The sequence below is a fragment of the Melanotaenia boesemani genome, chromosome 23, assembly GCF_017639745.1.
Source record: "Melanotaenia boesemani isolate fMelBoe1 chromosome 23, fMelBoe1.pri, whole genome shotgun sequence".
In the NCBI taxonomy this organism is placed as follows: Eukaryota; Metazoa; Chordata; class Actinopteri; order Atheriniformes; family Melanotaeniidae; genus Melanotaenia; species Melanotaenia boesemani.
Window position 1 is genome coordinate 19070160 of NC_055704.1, and position 13648 is coordinate 19083807.

At 37.1% G+C, this 13648-nt stretch overlaps 1 protein-coding gene across 2 annotated transcripts in view; it reads right to left on the bottom strand.

Moving 5' to 3' along the window:
* Positions 1–156: 156 nt before the first annotated feature.
* The window catches only part of LOC121634973 (gamma-secretase activating protein), a 36029-nt gene continuing 22537 nt past the window's right edge, over positions 157–13648 (bottom strand). For both annotated transcript variants that reach the window (XM_041977947.1, XM_041977946.1), the window contains exons 25-32: positions 12512–12607; positions 7756–7826; positions 7518–7612; positions 7022–7141; positions 4431–4492; positions 2632–2736; positions 2177–2273; positions 157–2021 (exon numbers count right to left, since the gene is read on the bottom strand). In XM_041977947.1, coding sequence (XP_041833881.1) covers positions 1921–2021; positions 2177–2273; positions 2632–2736; positions 4431–4492; positions 7022–7141; positions 7518–7612; positions 7756–7826; positions 12512–12607 — 747 coding nt within the window. In that variant the 3' untranslated portion in view covers positions 157–1920. The remainder of the gene's footprint in view (positions 2022–2176; positions 2274–2631; positions 2737–4430; positions 4493–7021; positions 7142–7517; positions 7613–7755; positions 7827–12511; positions 12608–13648) is intronic.

Consider the following 13648-nt stretch of genomic DNA (forward strand, 5'->3'; position numbering starts at 1 on the left):
TTTTGCATCATTAACTACTTAACTGAAGGCTGAGATTGTTTTGCAAATTATTTTGAGCCTCCACGGTGACTCTAGTGACTTGAGAAGAAATTCATTGGAAACAAAAGAGCTTCTCCGTTTCCACTTCTGCAAATGTGTAGCAATATAAGAGAAAGGCACTGTAAAAAATCTTTATTTATTTATAATCCCTTTTACCCAGATTTTCTGGCATAAACAGGAGGACTGATTAAGAAATCCCTTCTTTCAGAACATTTGGCAATCAGCAGAACAAGAGATGTAAATAAGAACTGGATGGCATGCAGGGAACAAATATTCAGACACTTTAAAAAGGATTATGAACACAAACCACAACAAACATAGAATTTTCCATTTACTATATGAGCTCAGATAGAGAGAATATTCAAACCAGATGTTGCTGCTTTGTAAATAACTCTGTACAATTAACCTCATCTTCAGAAAAGTTGGGAAATTTTCTAAAGAAAATAACCCCATTCCAAAGAAAAGATTTCCAGCATTTTTATCGATTGGCTTTAATATATTTAATTTTGAAAATTCAGTACCAGCTCTTTACTCGCAAAGAAAAAAAAGTTGAGAAAGAGGCAAATAAAGACAGATAAGGTTATAAAATATATAACCAGCACATAGTTGATTGACATGTGAGGGTGTCAAGATTGGGTATAAAAGGAATACCCATCAAAGATTCAGTTTTTTTTTTTTCTTTTTTTTAAAGAAAGGATAATTTAGCTCAGCTCTTTGTATTAAACTTAGTCAGAGAATCATCAGTAAGTTACAAAAACATTTCCTAATGCAAGATTGGAATTAACTCTGGTGTTATAAAAGAAATCAGGAGAAATCTAAATGTATAAAGGGCCAGGGCAGCAAATCAAGACCTTCAAGGCCTGAAGGGAAACTTCATGAGAAACTGTTATGCCACCATGATTAATTTATCCACATGGGCTAAAATATACCAGGACAAAATATTTTCATTCAACAAAACTGACCAAAACTGTAACCTAAGTGTAATACAAGAAGGAAGCCACACGGCCAAGCTGCCAAGTTCTCTGGAGTTACTCTTAGATGCACATAAAGACAACGAACGCCAGTTGGACACCATTATTATTATTATTCCCAACTTATCTGAAAATGAGGTTTGCATCTTGTTTTGATCATTTTAATAATCTCCTAATTTGGATTCAGTCTGTTTATACAGTACGAACTCCGCCAGTTTCTCCTCGCTCAGACATTCTGCTGCAAAGCTCCTGTAAGTCAGTGTTAAAATCAGATTTAATGCACAGCAGACCATATCAAGCCTCTCTGTCTGCAAAGCTTTTGTCGGCATGTAATCAAGTTGATGGGGTGCAGCAGCATTACAGGAAGCACAAGAAGGAGAAACAAGCGTGTTTGATTTATAAATACTGTTCAGAATATTTGACGTTGATCTTCATAAATTCTATGAAAGAAAGGAGTTGAGGGAAGAATTGTAGCTACTAGAGAAAATGAGGTTATACAAATAACTGCCAGCAGTTATTGATTTTCAATATAATTTTGATATTGTTGAAGTTTTAACTGTGTTTCTTACTGGTTTATCTTTTTTTCCCATACATTCAACTTGTGTTTGTGTAATAAGATTATGCTTCTTTTTCTTAAAAAGCAGGTGAACTCAGCCTGTAAATCCATCCATCCATCTATCCCCACCCTAATTTATCATCAGTGAGAACTTGTTTATGAGTCTCAGTCTTTCCAATCATCTTTCATTTCCCACCCTTTCTATGTCCCTCCATCATCTTCCCATCCATCAATTATATGTCCTCATGGTCCAAGTCAGGGATGACTGCTCTCCACCTAAACACATTTTCCTTTTGCGTCAGTTCCCCCTTCAATCCATCCAACCCTCATCCCTCTCCTCCCTTTCCATGCTCTTCATTTTTTCTCGTAGCCCAGCAGGATCCACGTCTGCATCAGAGCCGTCTCCTCCACAAACTTGGCGTCCACGTTCTCCTGCTCTTCGAATGGGTTCAGTGCTGTTTGCAGGCAAAGAAAGTCGTACAGAAGATGTAACACCACACACTTCCTTGCACATTAAAGAGAGAGGTGGTCACATTTTGGCCAAGCACACTTGCAAATCCTCAAAAGACCTGAATATCTAAACCAAGCAGGACCCACACACACATACTACCTTGTGCCTCCACATCAGAGAGGACTTTTGCCAGGTAGGTAAGTGGCAGAAACTCAGGTCTGAAGCCAGGCTCATCTCTCCCGTTAAATGCAAATCCCTGAAAGGGGAAGGAAAAACAAAAACACAACAGCAGGGTTTTATAGAATTCAGAGATATCTGCAATCACACCATAAACAAGTCACCTGAACTCTTACAGGTAAAGTTAGCTGCAGGTTCACTTTTTAAGGCAGTCATCATACCTCTTAGGAAGTCACTGCATAAGTCAGTGCCAGTTAGCTGGAGCTTGCTAATAGCATAATCTTTCTATGTGTAATGCTGCAGGAAAATGTATGTAAAAAGATTTTACTTTTAGAGGACTTTCTGCATGTTAAACTGGAAGATTTCCCACAGATTTAGGTAGGTATATTAGTATTAAAGAGGTAGGTATGAGAGAGAAGATGTGTCTAATTTCTTACCTTATTTTTGTTGTGTTTCTCCAACAGAGTCCTAACATAATCTCTGGAGATTGAGGCTGAACTAACAGGATGGTCCCACATATGGCAGATCCTCTGCTCCAAAGACTACACACAGAATATTTACCATTTTAGGCATGCAGCTCATGCTTTCAAAAGAAAACAAAAACAATTTTTTACATTTTACACATGCAGCTCATGCTTTCTAAAGAAAACAAAAACAAATTCCCTGGTGCCTGTGTGCAGCTGTCCCTTTCTATTTTGCCAACTGGAAAGCAAAACCGTTATCGAGGCGCAGACTACTAATGAGGGCTTTCAGAGAAATCCTTACTTTTCAGTGCTGTAAAATACAACAGTGATAAATCACTTTAAAGCAAACAGCTGTTACTTTTGTGACTGACTAAAAGAAAAGGAATGTTAGCTTTTCAGAACAAAAACTTCTTAAGACACTTTTTACTGTCTTTTTCACAATGTGTCTTCTTTGTGCCTTTGCACACATCATGTTTTTTGGAAAGCTGCTTAGAGGGGTCTTCTAAAAGTGAAACTAAACCCAGATCCTCACCCAGATGTCTGCATCGTTTCTCATATCCCTGCTCTGCAGAAAATACCCAACCTATTAGTCCTGGAGAATGACTCAACGTATCCACATAGAAAAAGGAAAATAGACCATCAGCTACTCTAAAAAATAGCTGCCCTGCCAATAAGTCCACCCAACACAATATTGACATTAAAATCACCTTTTGATCTGTCTTCCACAGCAAAGGCTGCAAAAAAACAGGGTATCAGGATTGCTAGTCAGTTGTACTGTGAGCTGTTTTCATTAGTCTCTCAGTGTGCCACCATCCGTCTGGCTAAGGCAACTGTTATCTCCTACTTTAACTGCAATGCTCCTCTAGCAGGTCTCCATGGAAAACGTTTACAGATGGTTGGAAATATGGCCGCTACATACAGAGGGATTTTTGCCACATGGTCACTTGATATGGAGGTGACACAGTGTAAAGAATCTACTTCAATTACTCAACCACTATCTACATTTTTGAGGTTTGAACTGATTTAGACTGGATCAAATTTGCTTTCGCTTTGCTTAGTTTTTAGCAGGCCTTTCTCATTCCCAAAACTGAGAGCGTTCTGACTGCTACACTCAATGTTTTTCAATTACCAATGAGAGTTGCTGGGTTTAGTTGAGGTACAAAACCTTCCACAGCAGAGAAACATCGCCTGTTTTCCAGCTCTGCTGGAGTGCGTGTTGTACCTGCTAAATCTCTCCTGCCTGCCAAACTCACCCAGCAAAAGTCTGATGGGCAGGAAACAGAACAGAGACACAGAACACTCGACATTCCTCAGATCACAGTGTGGACAGAACACATGGGCAAACACACATGCAGCTACAGATACTGTAGCCATGCAGAAACACGTGGCAGTTACACAAAGATGTAAACACACAGACACAGCACCATCGCTGCAAATTCGTCCTCAGCATGCACCCACATGCACACACCAGCTGGTTACACAAGTTCTCTGTGATTGGCTTCAGGGGGGCTTGAGGGAAATTAGGCCTAAAATAACTTCAAACCCTTAATTGGAGCAGAGAGGGAAATTTAGGGAGAGAATATTTCAAGAATCAAATCTTTCTCTACTGTAGTAGTGTGTTCTTTCTCCGTACACCATTCACACTCAACTCTAACCTCCATCTTTGTACTCCTCACAGGAAATTATTTGGAGGTTCCAGTCATTAAGATTTTTGCATGAATCTATTCTCTCACACACTGGAGTCATTGTGAAGAAAACATACAGTACAGTACCTCAGGGAGTCTCTTCAGTATGCTGAACTTTAGTCTCTCATTGGCATCACTGTTGTCCAAATCTTAAAAATTAAAAGAAAGTAAAGAAACTCAAGTTTCAAACAGACGCATAGATATCTGATTAATCCCTGAGGAGAAGAGACATGCAGACCCGCTGACTTCAAAATGCTTTAAACATCCTCTTCCCCCGCTTTGAAGTTTAAAACTGTTCAGATTCTGTGCTTTAAATGATCGCTTGTTCTCCACCTTTGTTTGTTCTGTTTATGACAGAGCAACACATGAACTACGACTAAATTTAAGAGGAAGGGGAGATATTTTGGGTGTGTTGATCTCTCACTGCCAAAACAGTGTTTGGTTTTTGAACAGCTCCATAGTATGAAATCCACAAGATAAAGAAAATATACAGTATCAGTGCCTTTAAATAAGACTTCTGTGCTCAGAACCTGCACCTCTGAGCCCCCTCTACACTGCTATATTCACACTGTCAAACTGGTAAAGTACCACATGAAATAGGACACAAACAGATAGATTACGGTGGCACCCTGCCAGGATGAAGTAACAGCAGCTCTACGGTGTGACCTGCTCTTAATTACTCCCAGTGTAACCATTAATACTGTCACTTCTCTGCATTTACAGGTGGCAGCATTTATTAAACAGGACATTACATGGGCCATGGTCTCATTTTCAAGGTAGCTTGTATATCCTTCTGCTTTGGCAAAGCTCCTGTTATACAGGTTTGATTTTGCTTGATTTAATGTTCTTATTTAAAAGTGTGTTTCCTTTATTCTTTCAGGTCAGTTTGGCTCGATTTCCTCATTTCACACCAGGTTTCAGTTACAGAGTGATAATCAGTTTTGTCTAAGTCTTATTTTTTTCCAGATTCTTGTCATCATCTTCCCTTCTGTTTCAGTGGATATGTTAGCAATTTTTTCCAACTGTTTTTTGTTCTTTGCTCCTTTTATTTAGATGCTTTTCAGATTTACTTACTGCCTAAGCTCTGCCTTCTGTTTGGTTAGTAAGGTTTTTTGTTCTTTGTCTAGATGCCCCTAAAAAGACGCATTTGGATCTTTACTGTCAACTGATCTGAACAACACTCATTCAAAACTTATGCACCATATTGGGCAGGTTTTGAATGTGCTGTGCCAAAGATTTCTCTTGCAGTCCGTCTACCTGCTGATTGTTAGCTGGCTCAAGCAAATCAGATATCTGACAAGAAAAAACTGAGGATTATCAAACTCTGCACTCAAGTCATTGCTACCCCCCTTCTTGCTATTCAGCTAATTGAATAGTCCATTTCACAAACTAGCAAAAGGGTCGTTTTGATGAGTGGGTTTTTTTTTCTTTCTTTTTTGATCACTGTCTGAATACACTGCTTTATTTATATATTTACTTTTTCCTTTTAAATGTCAAAGAAAAGAAAGCACCAGTGAAAGAAGCTTACTTAGCTTCTGAATAACAAGCTCCCTGAATTATTTATGGTATTTTCAGCTTCTTATACTGTGATTTAATAGATATTAAAGCTGATAGAAAAGTACATTTAGCATTAATTCAGTAAGATATTACTGAACGTAATACTTATTTAAAAATTGTCTTATTGAAGTGACAACATTTTACATTTGGGACTTTTTTCTGGTATTTTTTCTATTCATCATGTATTTTGTGTAACAATTCTCTGCTAAAATGTCAATAAACATCTGGACTTATTTTGTTAACTGAATTACCCCAAATGTTTACCAAACTTAGATATCTGTAATCTTATTAACTCCCACAATTATGGATTCATATTGTGTAGCTACGCAGCATTTTGTTCACCTGGTTGTGCTGCATGGACTTTATCCTGAAACTGATATATTTCTTATTTAAAAGGTACAATTCACATTATCTTACATTGTGTATGTAAAATGTTCAGAATTTAGCCAGAGCTAATTTTCATCTGTAGTCTATTTTTGGTAATCAGCCACAACACATCTCAGCACAAGTCAGTAGTGCAATAAAAACAATACTTCATAACAGTGCAATTCATCTTAGAAATATTTGTTATAAACTAAAAATAATACTCATTTTCCTTTAGTGTTGGTTCATGTCAACATTTATTCAGTTGGTTATGGTTTAACAGGTTAAAATGTCTCTTAACAGGTTAAAAATTTCTCCCTTTTTTTTCTTTGTGAACAGAAGGAATTTTTTATGTGAAAAGTTATAATACAGGTTCTATTTTTGCTAATTCATTTGGGCCCATTAAAACATAGTGTGACAAATGGCTGAATCCTTTGAAACTGTTATTCTTTTCATTGGCTTTAAAGGGAAAATAAATAGCAAAACAGTCGTTATGAACTACCAGCCATTGGCCAAACGATCATTTCTTTTTAAATTCATCATCATCGTTCATCCATCCATTTTCTATAATTGCCCAGAATTTTACAACTGAGCTTCCCCACTTGGGACAATACAGCATTTTATTACGCACCATCTAATCACAGTTGAGAGTTCACTGTGATCCAAGAAATAAAAAATAATGAAGCTGTAAAGAAACGTCTCCAGTCTCACATGATTATATTTTCCATTTAACCCTTTAAGGAATTCTGTGCATGTACCTGTCATGAGACGAGACACAAAGGTTTCTGTGAGCTGCAGAAAGCCATGGTCAATGTACTGCAGAAAGGTGTGATGAGGAAGGCAGCGCACAGCAAACACTGCAAACAGAGTGTGATAGCCTGGAGCGAGACAAAAAGAAAACATGGTTTAAAGGTAAAAAAAAATAAATAATAATAATTTTCACATCAAGGCAAATAAAAACAAGGCTAACATGCTTGCCAGTGCTTATACTTTATGACATGTTTAGCACATAAATGCTAACATTTGCTATTTAGGGGTAAAGTTCTGTGTCTGTTAGTTAAAAAGCCGTGCCATGAACCTGGGAAAACATCAAACATAAGGCCAGCTACACATGCATTACTCCTGGAAAACTTTTCTTTTTATTTACAAAGATTAAACAGACATTACATGCCTTTTATATTCCACCTTTAATTGTTATTCTATCTTAGAGAGACCAGATTATAACACTTAAAGCATGATATTTGTGTATGATACCAGGTGGGAGGGGCAGGTAGAGACTCCTGGTGGATTCTAGGATCCGGAACATAAAGTGAAACACAGACCACTCAGCTGGACTGCCTGGCTTCATCCTGGAACAATTAAAAGAAAAATGTTAAGTAACACAAAGGATCAACAGTTTCCACATGTGGACACACTGCGCAGCACATGCAGCGGAAGATAAACATTCAAAATCATGATTTTTAAAAAGATAAGACAAATAAGAGCTACTTACAAGCACAAAGCACAAGGGCCGAGTTTGTGCTTCAGCCAGGCGGACTCCAGCATGTGTCTGATGAGTTCCAGCTAAACACAAACACATACACACATTGATACACATTAGAGCTCTGAGTTGGAAATGCTCCATTAGATACAAATGAAATCATCTGTTTGGAAAATTTGCACAATTTTCTGAGATGCATAAAACATGCAATCCTGATACTTTTTTCTGCTAATGTGCACCTGTTCTACACTCTGTACCCCTGCTTCCTGATTTCCCTTTCCCCCTATTTCCCATTTCATTTGTGAACAAGAGCAGCACAAGATGTGAACACATGTTTCAGTACGCACGCACATCTTGTCTGCAGCTCGGATTATTTGAATCCACTGGATGTGTTTGGAAATTGTGAGCTGCACCCATCTTTCCACAAGTGACCACTCAGTCATCTCACGAACAATAACAGGAAGAGGATCTCCCTCATCCACATTCTCTGCACCAGTGGGAAACCTGCACCTAATGCCAACAGCAATATCCTCTCATGACCTAGGGGTGGAAATTTCAATTATCTCCACTTATGTAACAGACTAACCCAGGAGTTAAAAAAAGAAGGAAAAGAGAGGTTTTTTAACACAAACATAATAATAAGCTCCTCTGGAGTTTTTTTTTTTCATATTCTTCATTAAAATTTTAAGAATAGAAAAACACACAAAAAGGATTTATTTGCATATTGTGGATGTCTGGTGGAGGAATGTGAATTCCTTCTAGTCTACAGCATCTTTTAGAGCCAAGGTCAGTGAAGCCATCATCATCCATGAGCAGAGTGGGGACAAGCTGATTATGACAAAATTAGAGTCTCTTGTTTTTTAGCCCAGAGCACACATCTCCCATTTCTCCCACAAAAGATCTTGCATGCTAATATTTTAGACCATAATAAATACTTCCACTTTGAGATGCTCCAGCCCACATATGGATGCCTCTAAGTGAAGCAAATTCAACTCTACCCTTTTGGTGCTGTTTGTGAGTGTAATTCCTTATTCACAAAGTTTTTTTTTCCCAAAATAATCCCTTATTGTGATGGTTCTAGATGCTGCATTGCAGGTGTCCTGCTTGTCCTACACATTCTACACTTCTTTGAACCGTTTAATGATATTATGCACTGAAGAGAGGAAACATGCAAATTCCTTCTTAACTTTCTTTGGGAGCTTTTTAATGATTTTCTCACACATTTGTTGACAAACTGGAGGTCTTGTGCCCATCTTTGCTCCTCAAAGACTTAACCTTTTGTGAATACAAATCATGATTACTATCACCTGGTGACATCACCTCTTGGAAAAAGAGCTGTCGGGGTCAAAAACCTATTTGATGAACATTTTATCACAGCAAACTTAAATGACCATCAAAACAGAGTCAAGAAATTTTAAAAATTGTACAAAAATCAATATACCTGTTTGCTATTTTGTGTATTACTAACATAAAATGTATGTTTAATTATTTTAATATAACCCTAGTTTAAATTATTATTTTTTTCCTAATTGTAAACATGATAAACTTATATTATTACTGTCTACAATAGAAGTAAAAGTAACTCTATGCATCACTTTTTCAGGTACATGTGACCTTAAAAAAACCACAAAGAGCAGCAGACTCTAATTCCAAAACAAAATGCACCAAAACAGAAAGTAAAACCTGACTTGGGTATCAAAAATATTGCTTAAGATTCCCCACGTCTAGACAAAAACCTTCCTAAATAGAATCAGACAGCATCCCTCTCGTTGTGGTCATCTCTTCAACCAAAAAAGGATAAAATCTGTTATTTTTGCTCACAATAAAAGAGACATCAAGAACAGAGAACTTACACAAGGAAAATGAGAGTCATATAAAAGTAGATTGCACATTCTGCAAAGAACATAAATACATTGTTTTTTCTTTACATGCATATCACATGTTTGCTGCTGTATCAAGGTTTAAAAATCCTATTTTTCATATATTAGGATGTAGGGAAAATTTGGGGGGCACCACCTAAATGTTTAACTCTGTTGCTCATTTCACAATCATTACTTCTCCCTCATTGTAAATGACAAATCAGGCTTTCCAACTATGTGTAATACAATAGAAATAGGTGTTATTAACGTGAAGAAATAATCAAACAAAACACAAATTCTCTTAATCCTTCTGCTAAGTTTATCATGTTTATTCTGAAGTGTTTTCCATTATCTTATGACGGCTCTACTGGTCTGCTAACTGAATGTGCATTTAGATAAAATATTGTCCAAAATATGTGTTGCTCGAAAAGAACAAAAGACAAGCTCTCAAGCATAATAAATTATCCAAAGTTGAATTTCTTTCTTTTCCAACTTGCTAATCAAGTAAAATACAATAAATGTAGGATAGTAGCTTAACAGGCAAACACACCATGCTGAGACTTCTACTCACAAATCCCTATATGGCTTTCTGTTAGAATAAAACCTTAACTCAGCTATTTGTTTTTAATGAGGACACAATGAGTAAACAGTGTGGACCTTCCTCCTAATATTAAAGCAGTAATTTTGCAGATAAAACAAGTTATGTGTTAAAATAAACCAAGAATATTGTAGCAAATTTCAGTTCATTGCATTAGTGATAAATATGTATTCCAGCTTTAGGTCATTTATATTCAACAATTAGGTTGCTCTGTTCCCTGACGTACGCTAGTGTTATATAAAGGAATGTATCTCGGCTGTTTGTAGAAATGGGGGCAGGAAATAAATATCTGTGACAATAATGTGAAGTGTGGCTGTAATGTATCATGGTGGAACTTCCCTGGCTCTTAAAAGCTGTAATCTATTTAATCTCCAACTTCTCTCCTACATCAATGCAACCATTAGTCTCAATAAGAGCCAACAAGAGGGTGAGATCCTCTTTATTTGTAGAAGGAGAGTCTGTCCTTATCAAAGAGTACCACCCAGAGATTTTAATACATGACTCAGCTTGATGTGGAAGCAGCCAGTGAGTTTGTCAATGGCACTTAAAATAAGATGACCCTTTATGCTGTTTCTCATGGGTCCATGTGTGAGTAACTTTAAAGAAGTATGTTACCCTCTAGGTTTCACTTACCAAATTTATGTTTCAAAACCATTACAGACACTTCTGTTTCTGTTCCTTTTAGTTTGAGTCTGAAGGTTAAAACTCCAGAGTCTGCGGCAGCAAGTTGAACCATCGCCTGATCCGACAGTGAGCAGGGAGGATATCTCTACTCTTATTTTTACCCTGTCATTTGCAAGTCCCAAAACGTGGTGCATCCTGCTTTCTATTCAATTCCAGCCTTACCCTTGGCCTGATTTAATACTGTTGTGTTGATATATGCTGTATGTCTGCTTTCAGGGCTCGAAATGGAGAAGAGCTTTACCTCCCAGGAATACTAAGAACCAACAGCCCCTATGACACTTAGACAGGGGATGGGTATGATCCCACCTATACAACAAGCATGGTTTGTCTCTTGGATTCTGTGCTTAAAAGGCACTTAAAAATGGCTCTTTTGTTCCTATTTTTATTTACTGGCTGTTATTAATCAACAATGTCTTAGAATGAATGCAGGAAGTATATTTCTCAAATGCGTTAACTTTAACTAAAATATAGTTCACTTTCCATTAATATGTCTGTATGACACTTAGCATCCCTCTCTGCTGTGCTGCAGCTTTGCCTTTAAATGCCTGGCATTGCAAATTCGCATCAAACCAATTCTGGTTTGTTTTATTTTTTTAAATCTAGTCATTCTGTTTTATTTATTTTTTTTGCTTTTATTTACTCTTGCATGTTTTTATTTCCATGTTATTTAGTTTATTATCTGTTTTTATTAATTTAGTATTATTATTTTGTTTCATTTAAACTGTACTTTACTTGGTTACAGTCTTCTTTTTTGTTATTTTTTCCAGATTTTTTTAATATATTAATTTTGTTTTTGTTTTTTGTTGTTTGTTTTTTATTGTAAACAAATTCAGGCGATAAAGCCTCCTACACGCTTCCACTTCCACATGCATGTGTGCTCATATGCTAATCAGCTGAAAGTCCTTTCATGAGAGTCACTTTAATGCTAAATATTCCTTGTTTTTTTTACCTTTATCTGCATCTTTACATTAAAATATTTCAGGTTCTGCAGGGGTTTCAGAGACAATGCTGTAGCGAAGTTAGTTAACTAGAATGCTGCATTAATGTTAACAGTCAAACTGTTCAAATGTTGGGTAAATTTAAATGCAATTAATCCCTTACATCAATTTTTCATACTTGAAGTTTTAACCAGGTAGTGTGTCTCAAAGTTTTTGGAGTCCACATGAACACAACAGACAAAATGCACAACTGTGCATGGTTTGATGTTACTCTACTCATCAACAGATGTCAGTAAAGCACAACGCCACATTCTTTCAACCCCTCTCATCTTTCATCTGGACATAATGGCTACTATCGACCTTCTGGAGGATACACAAAGCTAAAAACATCTTATGGGTTGAAGATACTTGCCATAACCACACACTGTGTTGTTAGAGGACCTAACAAGTACTCTGCTGCTTCCAACAGCCCCTCTAAATTGAAGTGTCAAACTATTTAGATAAAGTAAAAAAACGTCCTGCTTTTTCTCACTGAGTGATCCTCACTGCCTCCCTTAACCTTCCAGTAAAAAGATAAGATGAAATATAAAATAAATATAACTTTAGCAGCAATCCTTCTTTAGAAAGTAGGACCAGAAGGATATAGAGTCTTTGAGGCACACACAGACACAAAAACACAGAGCACCAACCAGCTTGGCGACATAGTTGACAACCAGCGAGTCAATCTTCTTCTTCCCCAGTCGAGGCAGGTATCTGTTGAGATGCTCTCGTAGCTTGTCAACTGTCTGCAAATGCAAAAAGCACACGCTCATTATTTTATGGGCAAGTATAGGTGTGTGTGGCTTAGAGTGAAACTTTGTCTTTGCACGCTTTAAGCAGATTCTGCAGAGTACTCAGCAGGGTCAGACTGAGTTCACATCTAATTTCCCCTTAACTACAATTTCTCCAAGTTGGTAGGGGAGAGGAGAGGACCTGTAGATGTGAGGGGTTGACAAGTGTAGAAGATAATGGTCTAAAATTGTTTAAATGACAAGTCTAAAAAAGAAAAGGAAAATGAGTAATTGCAAAAGGAGACATGAATGAAGTGGATAAAAACCAGAGGATGACCAGAGGACTGGGTCATTCTAAGAATAGCTAGCATCTCCAGTGAACTCCATTAAACTGAAGCTATCTGCTCTTTAAAAACTATGCTGAGCACTGGGAAACCACAAGATATGAAATTGTCCATCAAACAGCGTACAGTAAAAAAAAAAAAAAAAAAAAACAGGACAGGGACCTTAAGATGGCCTCTTTTTAAAGTGTCGACTCATCTGAAGTGTAACAGGAACTTCACTTTAACAGATGACTATGGAGGGAAATAGTTGGTTGTCAGCAGTTCACAGTGGACTTTTTCAGGATCTGTATATCAACCACGGTTAAAGGGAAAATACACCAGAAGCTGTTGTTAAATGTTGCATATCAACAATGGTAATTCAAATGAACAAAACCAAAGTCAGCGTAGGTGCTGAAGCTCAAAAGCTGCTGTTAAACATTTCAGGCTGTGCGTTTGTTCCTTGAATTTGTTCATCCTGCTGCTCATTGATTTTGAATAACAGAATGCTAAACTTTATCTTACTGGGAAGGGTACTTCTGAAACATCTGAGCTCTTTGTTTTAAATATACTGCTCCATATTAACATGATAGCACATTGTAGTTGCTGCACATCTATGATAAGAATCTCCACTTCCTAAAGCTGCTCTATTGGATTGAGATCTGGTGACTGAGGAGGCTAGAGTTCAGTTAACTCATTGTTGTGTTCAAGAAACCTTTTGGAGATGATTAGACAT